The following is a 19,479-nucleotide window of genomic DNA, read 5'->3' on the forward strand; positions in this document are numbered from 1 at the left end:
AGTGGTCTTGCTCGCCTGTCCCCGCAGTGGCCGCAATTAAGTAGGGGTCGGGGAGGGCTGGACAGCTGGGAGGCGGGAGCGGGGAGGGGAGCTGGATTGGGCCGGTCGTGCTGGGGGGGGAGGGGCCGCGGGGGCAGCAGCGGCGGGGAAAGGTAAAGGGAGGAAAGAAGGGATAAAGAAAAAAGGGAGAATAAGCAGAAATAAGGCACAAAAGAGCAGAGATGCAGAAAAGAGCAGAAAGGAGAAAGATAGAAAGGGTAAAAAAAACGAGTGAAAACGGGTGAAGGAGCAGAGGGAGAGAAAGGGAAAATGGGCAAAAATAAGGCACAAAAGAGCAGAGGTGCAGAAAGGTGAAAGATAGAAAGGGAAAAAAACGAGTGAAAACGAGTGAAGGAGCAGAGGGAGAGAAAGGGAAAATGGGCAAAAATAAGGCACAAAAGAGCAGAGGTGCAGAAAGGTGAAAGATAGAAAGGGGAAAAAAACGAGTGAAAACGAGTGAAGGAGCAGAGGGAGAGAAAGGGAAATGGGCAGAAATAAGGCGCAAAAGAGCAGAGGTGCAGAAAGGTGAAAGATAGAAAGGGGAGAAAAAGGAGTGAAGGAGCAGAAAGAAAGAAAGGAGACAGAGGTCCACTGGACCACCAGGGATGAGGCGCAGGGAAACCTGCGGGTGGAGGAGGGCCTCGATCACCAACACTCAAGAGTGCAGGGGCAGGGGCACCTCACTTAATGGTGGAGCTGCGAGGGTGGGAGAGCAATTTCACTGACAATGAGTCAGTGGTCTTGCTCGCCTGTCCCCGCAGTGGCCGCCATTAAGTAGGGGTCGGGGAGGGCTGGACAGCTGGGAGGCGGGAGCGGGGAGGGGAGCTGGATTGGGCCGGTCGTGCTGGGGGGGGAGGGGCCGCGGGGGCAGCAGCGGCGGGGAAAGGTAAAGGGAGGAAAGAAGGGATAAAGAAAAAAGGGAGAATAAGCAGAAATAAGGCACAAAAGAGCAGAGATGCAGAAAAGAGCAGAAAGGAGAAAGATAGAAAGGGTAAAAAAAACGAGTGAAAACGGGTGAAGGAGCAGAGGGAGAGAAAGGGAAAATGGGCAAAAATAAGGCACAAAAGAGCAGAGGTGCAGAAAGGTGAAAGATAGAAAGGGAAAAAAACGAGTGAAAACGAGTGAAGGAGCAGAGGGAGAGAAAGGGAAAATGGGCAAAAATAAGGCACAAAAGAGCAGAGGTGCAGAAAGGTGAAAGATAGAAAGGGAAAAAAAACGAGTGAAAACGAGTGAAGGAGCAGAGGGAGAGAAAGGGAAATGGGCAGAAATAAGGCGCAAAAGAGCAGAGGTGCAGAAAGGTGAAAGATAGAAAGGGGAGAAAAAGGAGTGAAGGAGCAGAAAGAAAGAAAGGAGACAGAGGTCCACTGGACCACCAGGGATGAGGCGCAGGGAAACCTGCGGGTGGAGGAGGGCCTCGATCACCAACACTCAAGAGTGCAGGGGCAGGGGCACCTCACTTAATGGTGGAGCTGCGAGGGTGGGAGAGCAATTTCACTGACAATGAGTCAGTGGTCTTGCTCGCCTGTCCCCGCAGTGGCCGCCATTAAGTAGGGGTCGGGGAGGGCTGGACAGCTGGGAGGCGGGAGCGGGGAGGGGAGCTGGATTGGGCCGGTCGTGCTGGGGGGGGGAGGGGCCGCGGGGGCAGCAGCGGCGGGGAAAGGTAAAGGGAGGAAAGAAGGGATAAAGAAAAAAGGGAGAATAAGCAGAAATAAGGCACAAAAGAGCAGAGATGCAGAAAAGAGCAGAAAGGAGAAAGATAGAAAGGGTAAAAAAACGAGTGAAAACGGGTGAAGGAGCAGAGGGAGAGAAAGGGAAAATGGGCAAAAATAAGGCACAAAAGAGCAGAGGTGCAGAAAGGTGAAAGATAGAAAGGGAAAAAAAAACGAGTGAAAACGAGTGAAGGAGCAGAGGGAGAGAAAGGGAAATGGGCAGAAATAAGGCGCAAAAGAGCAGAGGTGCAGAAAGGTGAAAGATAGAAAGGGGAGAAAAAGGAGTGAAGGAGCAGAAAGAAAGAAAGGAGACAGAGGTCCACTGGACCACCAGGGATGAGGCGCAGGGAAACCTGCGGGTAGAGGAGGGCCTCGATCACCAACACTCAAGAGTGCAGGGGCAGGGGCACCTCACTTAATGGTGGAGCTGCGAGGGTGAGAGAGCAATTTCACTGACAATGAGTCAGTGGTCTTGCTCGCCTGTCCCCGCAGTGGCCGCCATTAAGTAGGGGTCGGGGAGGGCTGGACAGCTGGGAGGCGGGAGCGGGGAGGGGAGCTGGATTGGGCCGGTCGTGCTGGGGGGGGGGAGGGGCCGCGGGGGCAGCAGCGGCGGGGAAAGGTAAAGGGAGGAAAGAAGGGATAAAGAAAAAAGGGAGAATAAGCAGAAATAAGGCACAAAAGAGCAGAGATGCAGAAAAGAGCAGAAAGGAGAAAGATAGAAAGGGTAAAAAAACGAGTGAAAACGGGTGAAGGAGCAGAGGGAGAGAAAGGGAAAATGGGCAAAAATAAGGCACAAAAGAGCAGAGGTGCAGAAAGGTGAAAGATAGAAAGGGAAAAAAAACGAGTGAAAACGAGTGAAGGAGCAGAGGGAGAGAAAGGGAAATGGGCAGAAATAAGGCGCAAAAGAGCAGAGGTGCAGAAAGGTGAAAGATAGAAAGGGGAGAAAAAGGAGTGAAGGAGCAGAAAGAAAGAAAGGAGACAGAGGTCCACTGGACCACCAGGGATGAGGCGCAGGGAAACCTGCGGGTGGAGGAGGGCCTCGATCACCAACACTCAAGAGTGCAGGGGCAGGGGCACCTCACTTAATGGTGGAGCTGCGAGGGTGAGAGAGCAATTTCACTGACAATGAGTCAGTGGTCTTGCTCGCCTGTCCCCGCAGTGGCCGCCATTAAGTAGGGGTCGGGGAGGGCTGGACAGCTGGGAGGCGGGAGCGGGGAGGGGAGCTGGATTGGGCCGGTCGTGCTGGGGGGGGGAGGGGCCGCGGGGGCAGCAGCGGCGGGGAAAGGTAAAGGGAGGAAAGAAGGGATAAAGAAAAAAGGGAGAATAAGCAGAAATAAGGCACAAAAGAGCAGAGATGCAGAAAAGAGCAGAAAGGAGAAAGATAGAAAGGGTAAAAAAACGAGTGAAAACGGGTGAAGGAGCAGAGGGAGAGAAAGGGAAAATGGGCAAAAATAAGGCACAAAAGAGCAGAGGTGCAGAAAGGTGAAAGATAGAAAGGGGAAAAAACGAGTGAAAACGAGTGAAGGAGCAGAGGGAGAGAAAGGGAAATGGGCAGAAATAAGGCGCAAAAGAGCAGAGGTGCAGAAAGGTGAAAGATAGAAAGGGGAGAAAAAGGAGTGAAGGAGCAGAAAGAAAGAAAGGAGACAGAGGTCCACTGGACCACCAGGGATGAGGCGCAGGGAAACCTGCGGGTGGAGGAGGGCCTCGATCACCAACACTCAAGAGTGCAGGGGCAGGGGCACCTCACTTAATGGTGGAGCTGCGAGGGTGGGAGAGCAATTTCACTGACAATGAGTCAGTGGTCTTGCTCGCCTGTCCCCGCAGTGGCCGCCATTAAGTAGGGGTCGGGGAGGGCTGGACAGCTGGGAGGCGGGAGCGGGGAGGGGAGCTGGATTGGGCCGGTCGTGCTGGGGGGGGGAGGGGCCGCGGGGGCAGCAGCGGCGGGGAAAGGTAAAGGGAGGAAAGAAGGGATAAAGAAAAAAGGGAGAATAAGCAGAAATAAGGCACAAAAGAGCAGAGATGCAGAAAAGAGCAGAAAGGAGAAAGATAGAAAGGGTAAAAAAACGAGTGAAAATGGGTGAAGGAGCAGAGGGAGAGAAAGGGAAAATGGGCAAAAATAAGGCGCAAAAGAGCAGAGGTGCAGAAAGGTGAAAGATAGAAAGGGGAGAAAAAGGAGTGAAGGAGCAGAAAGAAAGAAAGGAGACAGAGGTCCACTGGACCACCAGGGATGAGGCGCAGGGAAACCTGCGGGTGGAGGAGGGCCTCGATCACCAACACTCAAGAGTGCAGGGGCAGGGGCACCTCACTTAATGGTGGAGCTGCGAGGGTGGGAGAGCAATTTCACTAAACAAACACTGTAGGAAGCTGGCTCGGTGTATATTATACCAAAGTGAGGTATAGTGTGCACAGAGTCCAGTGGATCCCCAGAGGCACAGCGGATGCTATAGTAGATAATACTTTACTCTCTTTTGTGATAATGTGGTTGAGCAGTCAGGCATCTTGCCCTTCTCCAACAGAAAGTTTAGGCACTCTTGGCCAAGGGAGCCATCAAGCGCGTTCCTGCCCCAGAAGTTGGTTGTGGTTGCTATTCCCACTACTTTCTGGTGCCCAAGAAGGACAAGGGGTGCGCACTATCTTTGATCCCAGGAACATCAACCGCTTGCTCCTGAAGGCGAAGTTCAAAATGTTGATGCTCGCTGAGGTCTTGTCTGCCCTTGACCCTGGAGACTGGATAGTAGCATTGGACTTGCAGGCGCCTATTTCCACATTCCGCCCTGCCAGCCCACAGGTGTTACCTACAGTTTACGGTAGGCCACGAGCACTTTCAGTTCACCGTGCTTCCCTTCGGCCTTACCAGCGCCCCTCTGGTGTTCACGAAAGTGATGGCGGTGGTCGCAGCTCATCTGCGCAAATTAGGGGTTCCATTCTTCCCCTCTCTGGGCGACTGGCTGTTGAAGGCGGGCTAGCCCCCGGCTGTCATCTCCCACCTCCAGACTACGGCTGACCTCCTGCATTCGCTGGGGTTCTCTATCAACGTACGGAATTCACACCTGACCCCCTCTCAGAAACTCCTCTTCATCAGCGCGGTTCTGGACACAATGCAGTTTCTGGTCTATCCTCCCAAACAGTGAGTCCGGGATATTCGGGCTATGATTCTGATCTTTCACCCTCTATCCTGGGTTTCGGTCAGGATGACCCTCAGGCTACTAGACCTCCTGCATCCTGCTGGTGGACCATGCCAGATGGCATATGCGGGCTCTGCAGTGAGACCTGAAGTTCCAGTGGGCAAAACATCAGGGGAACCTGTCTGATTGCATCAAGATCTGGAAGGGCACTGCACACCAATGGCAGTGGTGGCTAACGAACCAGGATTGGGTCAACGGCAGATCCCTCTCCCTTCCTCACCAGAGTTCACAGTGGTGACCGATGCATCACTTCTGGGATGGGGCGGCCACATGGGGGAGGCGGAGATCAGAGGCCTTTGGTCTATGGCGGAGTCCAGGCTCCACATCAACCTCTGGAGCTAAAGCGATTCGTCTTGCACTGAAAGCATTCCTTCCCTCTGTCCGGGGAAGAGTAGTGTAGGTGTTCACAGACAACACCACCGCCATGTAGTACTGCAACAAACAAGGCGGGGTGGGGTCATGAACCCTATGTCAGGAGGCCCACTGCCTCTGGACATGGCTGGAACATCAGGGCATATCTTTGGTGGTTCAACACCTGGCAGGTTCTCTGAACGCCAGGGTGGACGAACTCAGCAGCAGGTGCATGATGGATCACTAATGACGTCTTCACTCGGAGGTAGTGCAAGGTCTCTTTCAACAGTGGGGAGAGCCTTGGTTAGATCTATTCGCCACAGAAGAGAACGCGTAATGTCAGCAATTCTGCGCATTGGAATTTCCAGGGTGGCACTCACTAGGCGATGCTTTTCGGCGCGAGTGGCGTTGCGGTCTTCTAGACACCTTTCTGCATATACCACTTCTGCCCAGAGTGCTGAAGAAGATCAAGCGCGACCGAGCCCACGTCATTCTTGTGGCCCCGGATTGGGCACGAAGAGTCTGGTATCCCGAGCTGCTCAACATGGCCCTCAATCCTCCGATCAGACTGCCATTTCAGGAGGATCTTCTGTCGCAGCAGCATGGAAAGGTCCTCCATCTGAACCTGTCCAGCCTCCACCTCCTTGCATGGAGATTGAGCAGTGGCAGTTGACGTTGTTTGACCTGCCTCCCGAAATCTGCGATGTTATCTTTGCAGCTAGGTGTCCCTCCACTAAGATGGTATACGCCTGCAGATGGAACACATTTGTGGCATGGTGCACAGCAAAGGCTGTGGATCCCCTTTCTGCCCCTCTTTTTGAGGTTCTTTTTTTCCTCCATTCTTTGGCCCAGCAGGGCTCTGCTCTGGGCACTCTTAAGGCTACCTGTCGGCCATTTTGGCCTTCCTTAGGCTTCCTGATCAGCCTTCTCTTTTCAAGTCCCCTGTTGTAAACAGATTCCTTAAGGACATTACTCATCTTTTTTCTCCTGTTCCCTTCATAATGCCCCAGTAGGACGTGAACTTGGTGCTTAACTATTTTATGTGGGCTACCTTTGAGACCGCTGCATAGCTGTCCTCTCTGGCTTCTTACTTTGAAAACTGCCTTTCTGGTGGCCATCACCTCTGCACGCAGGGTGAGTGAGCTACAAGCTCCTTGTTCCAAGCCTCCCTTTCTGGCTGCCCATCCGGACAAGGTCGTCCTTGGAACTAGACCTTCCTTTCTTCCCAAGGTGTATACATCTTTCCACATTGGTCAAACCATCACTTTGCCCACCTTCTTTCCGCCTCCGCATCCTTCAAAAGAGGAAGAGAGGCTCCACCGTCTGGATCCAAAACGTGCGCTTTCCTTCTATCTGGATTGCACAAAGCAATTCCGGGTGGACGACCAGATCATTGTTGGGTATGTAGGCACACAGAACATCTCAAGGTGGGTCGTTCTGTGCATTAAAGCCTGCTATTCTTTGGCAAAGAAGGAGCCAGGGCGACGGCAGCTTCCACTGCTTTCGGACAAGGAATCCCCCTTAATGACATCTGTCAGGCAGCCACATGGGCATCGCTGCACACGTTTACCAAACACTACTGCCAGGACAGCCAAGTCCGGAGTGCGACTTCTTTGGCCGTTCTGTTCGCCAGGACTTTCTGGTGTGAACTTAGTTTGCAGACCCACCTCTGGGGTTGGTATTGCTGGGGTATCTAATCTAAGGTAAGAAATCTATAACTAACTGTTTCTTTTAGATGAACAAGTTGCTTACCTTCAGTAACGATATGTCTGTAAGAAACATGGGTTAGTTATAGATTCCCTACTGCCCCACCCATCCTCCCCATTCTGCGAAGTGACTTCTCGGGATAGGTACTCCCATTCAGGGCCCAAGTTTTGTGCACCAGGGGTGAGTCTGTGCTTCTGGCGTGGAAAGTCGTGTACAGAACTGACGTCAGCGCGCGAGGGCGACGTCTATGTAGCTACCGCGACATCATCCCAACGACCACGATGCTGCCGACAGAAGCGGAGTCGACCAACGCCACCTTCCGACTCGCAGGGGTACTGCTGACGAAAAAACATTTCTTATCCAGTCTGATACCTAGGGGTAATTCTAAGGTAAGGAATCTATAACTAATCTATGTTTCTTACAGATATATCGTTACCGAAGGTAAGTGACTTGTTCTTTGCTCTAAAATGTCTGCTACTTCTTCGAGTAGCATTACAGACTTGTTCCTGTCCTTCAAAAGTAGTCACCTATTCAAAGATTTTCTGAATTATGTTAACGTGCCATCATCAAGGTCTCTTTTTATCAAATTTAGGTTAGGGATATATTCTACAGTCTCTTTCACTTCCTCGTGGAGCAGCAATGCCAACTCCACTAGCCTGTGTCCTATGGAGTACCAGACTCTAAAGAATGAAGAACATATTGTTTTTCTGTGACGCTCATCGAAAACAGCGTGCTTACTGGATTATTCCTCTCTGTCGCTTTCTCGAGCTTGATAACAGGCGAAATGCCCGTAAAGCATGGAAGACAGATACCAGGAGCTGCATTGTCTATTAGATCTCAAGTTCCTTAATCTCCATATGGTATATCAGAGCAAGAAAAGTGGGGAGGAATTAACATGTAATGGCTGTGTCACTGTTGTTTACACCTTTTTACTGTATTATCCATTTTAACTTTAGACAGGTGACCTGGTGTCCCTAACGTTACCTGGTAGAGCTTTTCCCAAGACAGCCATTAGAAGATGTAGTCTCTATTTTTCTGTAAATTACCCAGGCCCAACATGGTTCACACCAACTAAAAGCGTGGAGTGCTTTAATAGTTTTAGGTGGGGCCTTTGCAATTCCACTTCCCCCTCACTTGCACTTTAAACTCAGCTTTAATTGCTCCCTCTTATTGACTTCCCGGCCGGTGTAGCGGACTCAATCTGAGCCCATTCCCTAGGACTCCTTCTGAGGTTTTTGTCATACTGGGAATTGTCTGATTAAGGGCGATCTCGGTTGGGTTTAGTATATCACCTTTTGTGGCAGGCTTGAGCCTATTTCCAGCTTAATGTATTTTGCATTGGATGGTTATGATTGTGCTTTGTTTATCTTCATAGTCTACGTGCACTACAGTGGACTAGTCAAGTCAAGACAAAGTTTTTATTGTTTGATTAGTTAAAATCATTACAAAGACCCCCCCTACAAAATGGAATAAAAACTGCCTAGGCGAATAGCATTATCATGCAATAAAAGGATCGATTACATCACTATTTTATATTACAAAGTAAATGGCAATAAAATTAAATTATTAAAAATATTCCTATAACGGTTTTAAAACTCGAGTATCAAAAATTAACAAAATATAACCCTTGAAAAGGGTGTGGGAGTGATTTAACGTGAATTTGTATTTAGTCTTCGTCAGCTTGCAATAGGAGACTATTGACAGATTTCATGAATTTACCTCCTCGGCAAGCCAGGATACACGACGAGCCCTCCAACCAGCGTATAACTGCTTGTCTGCTGGACCGGATGTTCAATTAATTAAAAATGGATTTCAGATACTGTCTCTTTTGGATTTGGATGGCTGGACAGGCACATAGTAGATGGATTAGGGTTTATTTATTAAATCCACATAGTCGACAGGATTCTGAATTGAAAGTTGGTTTCCATGAGGGGTATAGGTCCTTTGAGTCATGCACGCCCATTCTAAACTTTATGAAGCTCGTTTTTAGGTAAGAGCTGAAATGGGCGGATAAATAACTACAGTGGACTATTTTTAACATTCCATGTTTTTAAACACTGTGTATATTTTATGTTAGTTTATAAGAACCAAAATAAAGATGATAAAGATACAAAACATCTTTGGTTTCAGTGAAGCCATCATGTAGCTGGGGAACTTATTTTCACCAGTGTCTAGCACCTGTACTTAAAATGGCTTCCCAGGTCACTTGTACTGGCAGTGATTGAACTTACCAGCACTGGGGCATATCTGTTCATGCAGATATGTTCACACATGCAGTATAGTACACCCTGACCTAGGGCTGTAAGGCCTGCTGTAGGGGTGACTTACATATACTGCATGCAGTGTCTGCAGGCATAGCACACAGGGATGTGTGCCATGCCCTGTTTTCACTTTTGTCTGCACCAAGAAACGCAACCTGCGATGGTAGATTGCATGAGTTAGGTGAGGGTTCCTTTAGGGTGGCACAATACATGCTGCAGCCCTTAGGGACCCTCGTTGGAACCCATGCCCTAGGTAGCAAGGGTACCATTTACTAGGGACTTACAGGGGGGCCAAGGGTATTGCCAATTAAGGGAACAATTGTACAGTTTAGGGAAAGAGATCTGTCATGGGGGGCCTGGATAGCAGGAACCCAGTGCATTCTCAGTCAAAACTGCATTGCATACCAGGCAAAAAGTGGGGGTGACCATGTTAAAAAGGGGCACTTTCCTAAACTATTTCTCTTTAATTTGTATCTCCAAAAACATTCTTAAAAGAAGCAAAGTATTGAATATGTACATTTACAGAGTGCAACAAAGTCCTGCTGCAACCACATGTCTGTTGACCCAATGAATAACGGCTGAGGCACTTCAAGAACAATGCACATGCCACTATCACCTTCAAACAGTAAAAAAATGTGTCCACCAGGTGCAGGGAGTCAAGGGTAACAGTTATCACACCCCCTTCTAGGGAGAAAGACTCTCAAATTACAGCACTCCACAATGTGACACAACACTTTGTATTTAATATAATGTCAGGCACAGCACATTCAATAACTGGGAATTTCTAATATGATAACCAGGGTCGGACTGGCTACCGGGCGTTTTTTGCTGGGTTGGCAGGGTGGGGTCAAGGTTCACTGCGGAGGGGCTCATTTTGTTGCTGGGGAGTTACCCGTGCTTCTAAATAAACAATACAAAACAAATAGCTTTAAATTATACTTTTTTGAACATTTGTTTTGCATTGTTTAGTAAAGAAAGACCGGTAACCAGTCCAGCCCTGATGATAACATGCCATCTGGATATTAATACAGACCAGTGTAAGAAAGAATGTCTCCGGGTTTGCAGCCCTCCATGGAAACTGGGCTGAGTCTGGAAAGGCTTCAGTTACTAGCTGCTATGACTTACCCAACCTACCATCGTGCTGAACTGCACCGACCATGAGGAATAACCAGATTCTCTGGAACACCTGCGCAATGCCCAGCTGACTGGAAGGACCTGTACAAGGGTAGCTCAGAGGACAGAAAATGCTCAAGCCACCAGGAGCCCAGAGGGAAAACAAGGAGATTTTAGGTCAAGGAACCTCACTTGTGTGGCAAGGTATATTGCCCTTGAGAGGAACGGATGATAACTGTGACCATATGATGTCAGTGCGGTCTTTGTGTGATCCCTGGTTTGATCTGTTCCTGTTGCAGCACTGTTTTTAGCAGAAGCATTGAAATGTTAAGTGGTAGGATTTTGTGGTTTCTCAGTTTCCAGAAAATATGTGATTGTAGTCAAACCTAGATGTTTGCATTGCATTCTAGGTAAGGAAATGTAGTGGGATTCACGCAAGCCACATCTGAAAGAAACCGGTTAGTATTAGATTCCTTACCTTAGAACATCCCCAGGCGTCAGACTGGATCCGGAAAATTTTGCATAGCAGTACCCCTGCGCGTCGGTAGGCATTGTCTGCGGCTCCGCGCCCGTCGTCAGCGTCATGATGACGTTGTCGGAGTACTTAGACGACGCCCTCGCGTATGCAGTATAATTTCTTGGGAGAAAAGGACAACAAATCCCTTTTAGAAAAGTCAATGACTCCTTCCACAGAAGCTACCTGGAGCTCAGTTTGCACATTTTCATGATTCCAATTCCAGTACCACTGCTCAAGTGGGCAAAGCCTATACACAGCTGGAATTTAGCATCACTATCCACTTTTCCATTGTTGGTTTGCCGATTTTACTCTAGAAAATGGGCATGTTTTAATACTCTATTAAATGTTTCTGAATAGCCTGAAAACTCCCTTGATAAGGTAGCAGAGGTTCTATATGTTGAAATGGCTCTTAAGTACATCTCTGTAAAGCTATACTGCCTACCTACTCATTTAATTAAAAAACTATATTCAAAAGATTGAGATTTGCTTCCTGACAGTGATATTTTAAAGGTTTTTTGGCTGCCTGTATAAGAAAATATGCCTCCAGGAAAACGTAAAAGAAGGATGGAAAAAAGTTCTTGTTAAGTGTACTACGATTCCCAATAGGTAGAGATTAATCAGTAACGATTTTCATGATTAAGAACTAGGATTACAAGTAAGTAAACTTTATGTGTTAAAACGATTTAAGCTTACTAAAGACAAATTTATTAAAATGCTTGTGACGATTTAGATCAAGAAGTCTTAAGAAGGACACATTGTTTCAGAATTGAAATTGGTGGAGCAAATTTTCTAGTGTTCACCATTTCCTCATCAGATAGGTAACTTAGGGCCAGATGTACGACCCAGTTTAGCATGTGCAAACGAGTTAGCGACCCGTTTGCGCAAGCTAAAATTGGAATGACCATGTACTAACACAATTTTGTGAGTCGCAAATGAATTGCGACTCGCAAAAAAGTGTTTAGGGACTCGCTATTTGGAAGGCACGTTCCCTTCCAGATAGCGACTCTGTAACCCATGTACGAATGTAAACACTCGTAAATTACCACCCTTTTCAAGAGGGTGATAATGAAGTCGCAAATGGCCCCTTTGTGACAGGCTCTAAAAATATTTTTTAAGGGCTGGTAGTAGTCAAGGGCAGGCAGTGGTCCTAGGGAGCACTACCTGCCCTTAAAAAAATTACATGAAAGCGTTTCATTTCTTTTTTTTTTTTTTTAAATGCATCCCGTTTTCCTTTAAGGAAAACGGCTGCATTAAAAAAAACTGCTTTATTTAAAAGCAGTCCCAGACATGGTTGTCTGCTGAGCAGTCCCAGACATGGTTGTCTGCTGAGCCCAGCATGCCACTATACCTGGGAGGGCCTGTCATTCTTAATGGGCTCGCAAATTGCGAGAGGCTCATTAATATTCATGACCTAGCAATTTGCATCATGTTTTGGAATCGCAAACAGTGTTAAACACACTGTTGTACATCCAGTTTTGCGACTTGCAAATTGGGAGTCCCAATTGAGACACAATTTGCGAGTCGCAAAATTGCTGGTCGTACATCTGCCCACTAGTGATTGAGCTGCCCTTGGTTATACCAAGGCGGAGATGTGCACATTAGATTGGTCTCTTCTAGTGAGCATTCACATCTAAAGGTTCATCAGGCCACTATTTCATGCTTCTGCATCCCGCTTTACCGGCTGCGCCCCTTTGTTGGTAGTACTTGTTCCTTGGTGAGTGTCATATAACCAGTTATTTTACAAGGAGAAAAACGTCTTTCAAAGCATTATATAGCATGAAATGCATCGGTGGGGGTGTTGTTTTAAGCCTTAGTCTACGAGGAAAGTGTTTGCTCTTGGACATGCACACTTATGAGTTCAATAGCTCCAGACACTGTGTTACTAAACAAATTCAGCGAAGTAAACTATATATCTTCTTTCTTTCCTCCGCTTCCGCCAACCCACCTTCAACAACAGTCCGTGAGCACTGTGGCACCTCAGGAAGCGTTCATCCCTGCTGAAGATTCCAAGGCAGCGAAACGTCCCAGAGTGGATGGACCCAAGAATCCGGAGGGGTGTGGACAGAGACCAGAGTTCTACTCTGTTAAAGACCCTCTACTAAAGAGCAAATACAGTCAAATAAAAAAACCTCAGGGTAACCCTTCTTAATAGGAATGGAAATGGAGACTTCTGGTTCCTGCACCAAATTCTGGAACAGACTGACAAGACGGCAGTGCAATAACCGCTTACCCCTACACATCTGCATTCAGAGCGAGTGGTCTGGACGCTGTAGACAATCGAGACCCAATCCGTGTGTTTCTCTCTTAAGATAAAGAGGATTGCATTTCTCAGGCAGTTGTGCAGGAGAAATGTCAGTGATATTCTTATCTGTTGGACCCTGCAAAAACCTGGGCATGCGGTACTGTGCGCAAGCAACGAAGGAGTGTTTTGCTTGTTTGGGTGAAGAAGAGTACACTTTGGGTGTTTGGAGATAGTGAGCTCTAAATAAATCACTGGAGGAGAAAGAGTAAAACGGTTCGCTGGCTGTAATGAGTAGAGACTAATCGGCAGCCAGCAACAATGGGTGCAAGTTCCTCGTTCAGCAGTATTCAGGCATAAAGTCTGCATGTTTTAATTTGCCAACAGTGGTTTTCCTTTACACCGGTAACAAGGCACTCTCTAGTTGTCGCACTTTCTAGTTTTTTTTTTTGCACACTGATAGGAAAGTGCAAACTCTTAGTTTGCTGGTAATAAGAGATAAAACATGTGTTTACTTTTCACTTTCACCTGCAAGTTGTTGGGTTATGACAATCACCAGTAAAGTGAAGGATGAACCAATTTACCTGTAACATGGGGGGCAGTCTACCTCACTGTTCGCGACAGATACCAGTGGCATTCTCTAGGTTAATCGAGAATGAGGATGCTGGTTCTTCTACGACAAGTGAGGTTCCCTTTTTCTGCATTAGCAAGGAGGATTGTAGGCGATCTTGTTCGAGAAAGAAGTGCATTTTTAAGAAACCAAGAACAGGAGGATAGGCACCATCTCCTACTTCACATGAATTAGGGATGAGCGTGGAACGTTCTAGTTCATTTAGTAGTGCAAGATGGTGGTGAAACCGAACTGAACAAAAGGCAAGGGTTCTGGTAATCTGATTACTTTGGAGTAGTCGAGGAGCATCAGTGGTCCACCACCTCAGACCCCGTGTAGGAGGGGGACGTTGTTGATCCCTTTCTTCACTGGAGTTGTAGCAAACTGAATTATCTCTTAATGATGTTGCTACTCAAGGGTTACAGTCCTTCGTCAGTGCCAGCAGCATGTGCCATTTGTTTCTGTGAACAACTGCTTGTTGTCGTACTCAATGAGACCGGAGCCTGTCACTCCTTTTTGCCCTTGCGCACGGTGCTATTTCATTACTACTGACGCCTCCATGGGTTCCACTTCCTGTAAATATTCCAATTTTGTGAAGTTATTTCTATAAGCATTTAAAAGTTTTTTAGATTTATGAAAAAAAAAATTGTTTCCACAGTTGCAAAGCAACTGGGATAGCATGACAATGGGGTTAACTCTTGGAATTGTTTATTTATTTCTTTCTTTATGACGTCATTATTACTATAATGTACCCGAGCGATTAGAAACCCATCATTCCGATTTAGGATCATGAAAGAATCTGAGGATGGGACACTTGTACAGTCCCTTTGTTCTACTCTGGTGTAAGCCATTATTGAGTCTTAATCTGTCCTGTCGCACAAGTATAGGTTACTACTTACCAGCCATAGCTGCACTAATCCTTAATGGCTGTATCTTTCTGCCCTCCCAAAAAGGTAGTGTCTGCACACACCCAAAGCAATAGCATTTAGGTCACCTACATAGTCAACAGGTGGTTCGTATCCATTGATCTCCTCAACAGTGAAGTCCTTACCACCCATCCACTGCACATTTTGAATGCACTTAACCACACACTTTCACTTTAAACAGCTAGAGGCTTACATAAAGCAACCCTTTACAAATTATTTGGCACATGCAATGGAAGTATACCAGTGCAAACACACAGCAGCATGTTTGGACAAAATGCACTATCAATGTAGCAGAACCTTAGTTCAGTGGCCCTGGCTGCACACAAATCAAGCAGCCAGCTCTCTGTAGGACACATTACTGACAGTCCTATGTACATGCCATCCGTCCAAAGTGAGCTGCAACAGGGTTCAGAAGCATTGCAGGGTACGGTTACACAATGGTGTGGACATGCAGTCCCGCCAGCTGACCCGGCTCGCCCTCCTGCATTTATAAATGATTCCATTTATCCAGTCATAATCTACTCCAGGGTACCCTGTGAAACCATCTACCAGCCCACAGAAGAAGATCTGCATTAGAGGAAAAAAGTTGGAGTGGCACACAATAACATGGTATTATTCACAACTCGGCAATTCCCACAAATAAGATTCCATTCAATGAAAACGCATTTAATGTATTCTTCATTCAGCAGTAGAAATACAAATGTTATTATAAAATCTGTACAGCCGACGTGTTTAATCAATATGACTATATTAAGGGATCAAATGTTTTAAAGCATTAAGTATACATCAAGGGTAAAGGAGAGTACTATACGTCAGGGAAGACCTTGAACAGCCATACCCCCTAGGACATGTATGAAGGCGTGGCGAAAAATAGGCGTTGCACTATTGGAATTGGACAAACGAGTGGAAGTCTACCTGAAGTGGTAATGCTACTCAACAGCTCTATAGCAATTACCACTAGACAAAATGGATAGGAAGCAGCATGCGAGCTGACCTTGCATTCTAGCCTAGCACCATGAGAGGTACTTGGGTACCGTCATGTTTTGCACAAATGCTAATGTTTATCATGATTGATACAGGATATGTAACACTTTAATTTCCCCAAACCCATGTCTTCCCCTTCTCCAGTGCGTGGAGTTGAAGATATTAACTAACTCCTGGAGACCGGTTGCTAAGTGTCACCATGTACATATTTAATGTGAGACTGGTGTACTGGTTCAAAACGTACAGCAAAAAGGAGGACTGAAGTCCTGGTCTAAGTGCTGTTCATGAACTAGGACTGTTGATACTAATCTTTGTTCTCTGCAAATCTTGAGTGATTTTTTTTTGCCATTCTTCAAATTGTAAAGGTGGCTGGAAGAAATGTCTTAGATCTACAATGACGGTTGCATTTGGGGCCAGGTCCTCTCCTGAGGAGAAGTCTGTTTGCTCTCACATGTTTACAGCAAGCTTTAGATCACATCCACCTCCTAGTGTTGAACCTAAAATGAGAAATTAAATGTTCTTGCACTTAAAAAATATTTAACTGATACCCAGATTACAGACCTATTTAAAATAATCCTCAAACAAGAGAATTTACTGCCAGAAGATATTTTTTGTGAAAGAGGGTATTACGGGAGGGGGCGGGGTGAAACGTGAATGTTCAGGGGAGGGCCTCTGCATGTTATAGTAGTGTAAACCTGTTGTAGTTATTTTTAAATATTTATATTGTTGAACATAGATTCTGGGAGCCCATTCCACTGTAGCTGTACTCCAAGGCGAAATATGTAGGCATATCCCCCTTTCCCCACTGGTAACCTGCCTTTGTTTCCCTCCTCAGTTTTCCTTGAATAGGCTGGGGGGAGATGATTTGCATAAGCACTTATCATTAAGAGCAGCTCTACCAAATGGAGATGGGACATGTAAAATTATTTACTTGAAAACAATGTAAAACTGTGTAAAGCGTACATAACGTTTTTTTCAGGATGTGATGTATTTTTTGCATATTTTTTCTGCCTCTTGGTTCATAATGAATTAAAACTTACAAATGAGCACTGTACAAGTGTACATCATCTAAACTTCCTTCCAGTTTGTATACAGAATCTGACAGCAGATACTTGCACAGCAAATCATTCGGAACTCTAACCTGCTGGTTGTAGTACTGTAGAACGTTACTCACCTATGTTTGCCCCAGGTCTCTTTGAATAGGACAGTAAAGCTTTGCCCGGTGAGCCATTACATAGGCAGCCCTGTGCAATTAGCACTCTTTATGAATTGTCTTTTGTTTTAAAGTTTTCTTTTGTAGATTGACATTTTTGAATTATTCCATTGTCAGGCTGGCAATAGTCGGTAGTAAATGTTAACAGCACTGTATACAGACGCAACATAACATTGAAAAATGCCATACAGTACACATAACCAGCAAACCTTATTTTGTGACCCAAACGTGGATCATTCAGTCAGCATGGCCCAGCATCCTACCCCTCCCAGAGGTTTACAAATGCCAGATTTTCTGGGGCATGACTGGTTATAGGAATACTGTGGAGCTTTGCCGCCATCTTATAAAAAGAGCCCCCACCCAACCCCAGGAGTTAGACTGCTTTTCACAGAAGACTTTTTCCACTGGAATGAAGCAAGGCCACGTCTTCCACCAAAAAAAAAACATTATTCAATGTCTGCAAGTCACCCGAAAAAAAACATTTATGGAGAGAAGGCCTGGCACTTACGAGGCAATTGAATTTTTCCCATCCTGCATCAGGTCAGTAGTATGGACTGCAGCACAGCTCAAATGTAGAATCGGATTCTGTGAGGAAAGCACTAATGGTGGATGCAGTTAAAATAGCCTACACATCCACAATACTTCTATGATCACCAGTTTGGAAACAATATTGCCCCTATTCTTGAAAGGTTTTTCTCAGAAAGACGAGCTGCAAGTTAGAACCATTCTGACGGAGAGGGAGCTACACCGTCTGTAACGAATGCGGTCAAGGATTCTTATACTACAGGTTTCAGGCATGTTGGTAATGCGACAGTATTGAGGAGACATGGTTGGTTTAAGTACAGTCAAGAATTATGGACACACCCAAAGGGCAGAATGTCTTAAGTGAACAAATAAACAAAACTCTCCGCTCCATTTAAACGGACACAGAAACTTCAAGATCTTTAGGTCCAATAAAAAATTAAACAGACAGCAGTTTAAATGTTACAGATTCCAAAATCAAAGTGGCTATCAGCAGCAGCCCACCAATTTCCACAGTACAGGCAATAGGGTGGTTATAGATCTCAGTCAATTACCAACTTGTCTCAACAGAAGAGGCAATTAGGTAAACAAAGATGAAGCCAGCCTTTGCAATTCAAGGAAAAAGGAAACTGAGCCTGACTTGTTTGGGCTCTACACACCTCGCGTGACCCTGGCAAGATAATTTATTTCCTGAAGAACTGGCAGAGTGGGACTTTGGGCAAGAGGTAACTGGATAGCATCAAGGAGAGTCATACATTGGAACTCCTAAAGATATTCTCTGTAAGAAATGACCATATTTTGCTTGTTGCACCCCTCACATTATATAGCTAACTGTTGATGCTGGCGGTACAACTCTGCACACTTGAGCCCTGCTAACCAAAGGTAAAGTGCCTGTACTCCAACTTTCAAAATGATAAAATTGGTATGTCTCTAATTGACATACATAACTACCTATACATTCATAGTTTATGGTACAAAGCATACCCAGGGCCTGCAAGTTAATTGTCACTAGTGGACTGCAGCACCCACTGTGCCATCCACTACAGTGAAAAACATGGCTTCAGCCCCAGCACTGTAACCAGAGAAACAATTCAACCTGTCAAAATAAACTCTTTCCACAGGTCTAAACCCTCCTTTTTAAATAAATCACCCCTAAGTAGACCATCCTGCTCATAAAACAGGGTGCATGGTATTTAAAAGTAGGACATGAAGCACATCAATGGTAAACATGGACGTACAGTGAAAATGTCCCAAAAGCTATATTGAAGCCCTCTGAGTATTCTATCTGGTTTCAAGCGCCAGTAAACCCCATCTGGGTGGCTGTTGCGCTACATAAGCTTAACCCATTGCGTGAGTTTGTCGGCCAACGGCCGTCGGGCGCACTACCTCGGTAGTGCTGCGCTTGTCCGTTGGCCGACGCGGCCCGCCCGCGCAATCGAACTTCCGCACTGCGGGTTAAATAACAAAAATAATGAGCTGTGAAAACTGCTCCCAGACCAAGAGACAAAGGCTTGGTGTGTGGGTAGATGTTTCTGTTCCTCTGGCATGGTGACCGTTTCGGCAGTGCCAGTAACTCAATTAAATTCAAAGTAGCCTCCTTAATCACTGGCAGACGTCAGATGGCACCAGTTCAGGCCCCTTCTATGTTTCCCCAGTCAGCAAGGCTCCAATCACAGTGGGGAGGGAGCACCCCCCAGACCTGGTTTGAAGTGGCCATGGAAGGGGATTGCTCATTTCCCTGGCCACACCTCGGGGTAGTGGGGGGCAAACAGGCTATGTACGGGGGGAGGGTTTCACTATCTTGGATTTAGGCAAAGAGGGGCCCTGTGAGATTGTTTACATCAGAGCATACAGGAAATTCTGCCAAAGTAGATAGGGTTAACCCTGGGAACTTTTACCGCATTGGTTAAGGAGGGGCCTAGAGTCACTCTCAACCACAGGCCAGTGCCTGTAACAGCAGTTATCTAGAATTGGTATCTTTCATAGATTCACAGGCTTGAATCATTCCCCGTCGAAGTGGGAGTCCCATGGTACCATAGTAAAGCAGTATGTATGGCATAGGCTAAAATGGCACTTGGGCATGAATTTTATAGCCTATATATG

General features: G+C 46.4%; 1 protein-coding gene across 2 annotated transcripts in view; it reads left to right on the forward strand.

The window, feature by feature from the left end:
- KDM4B (lysine demethylase 4B) overlaps nucleotides 1–16,698 on the forward strand; it is a 374,991-nt gene extending 358,293 nt beyond the window's left edge. For both annotated transcript variants that reach the window (XM_078669809.1, XM_078669808.1), the window contains exon 24: nucleotides 12,840–16,698. In XM_078669809.1, the coding sequence (XP_078525935.1) occupies nucleotides 12,840–13,031 (192 nt within the window). In that variant the 3' untranslated portion in view covers nucleotides 13,032–16,698. The remainder of the gene's footprint in view (nucleotides 1–12,839) is intronic.
- Nucleotides 16,699–19,479: the final 2,781 nt, after the last annotated feature.

This window comes from Lissotriton helveticus, chromosome 12 (genome assembly GCF_964261635.1).
Source record: "Lissotriton helveticus chromosome 12, aLisHel1.1, whole genome shotgun sequence".
Lineage (NCBI taxonomy): Eukaryota > Metazoa > Chordata > Amphibia > Caudata > Salamandridae > Lissotriton > Lissotriton helveticus.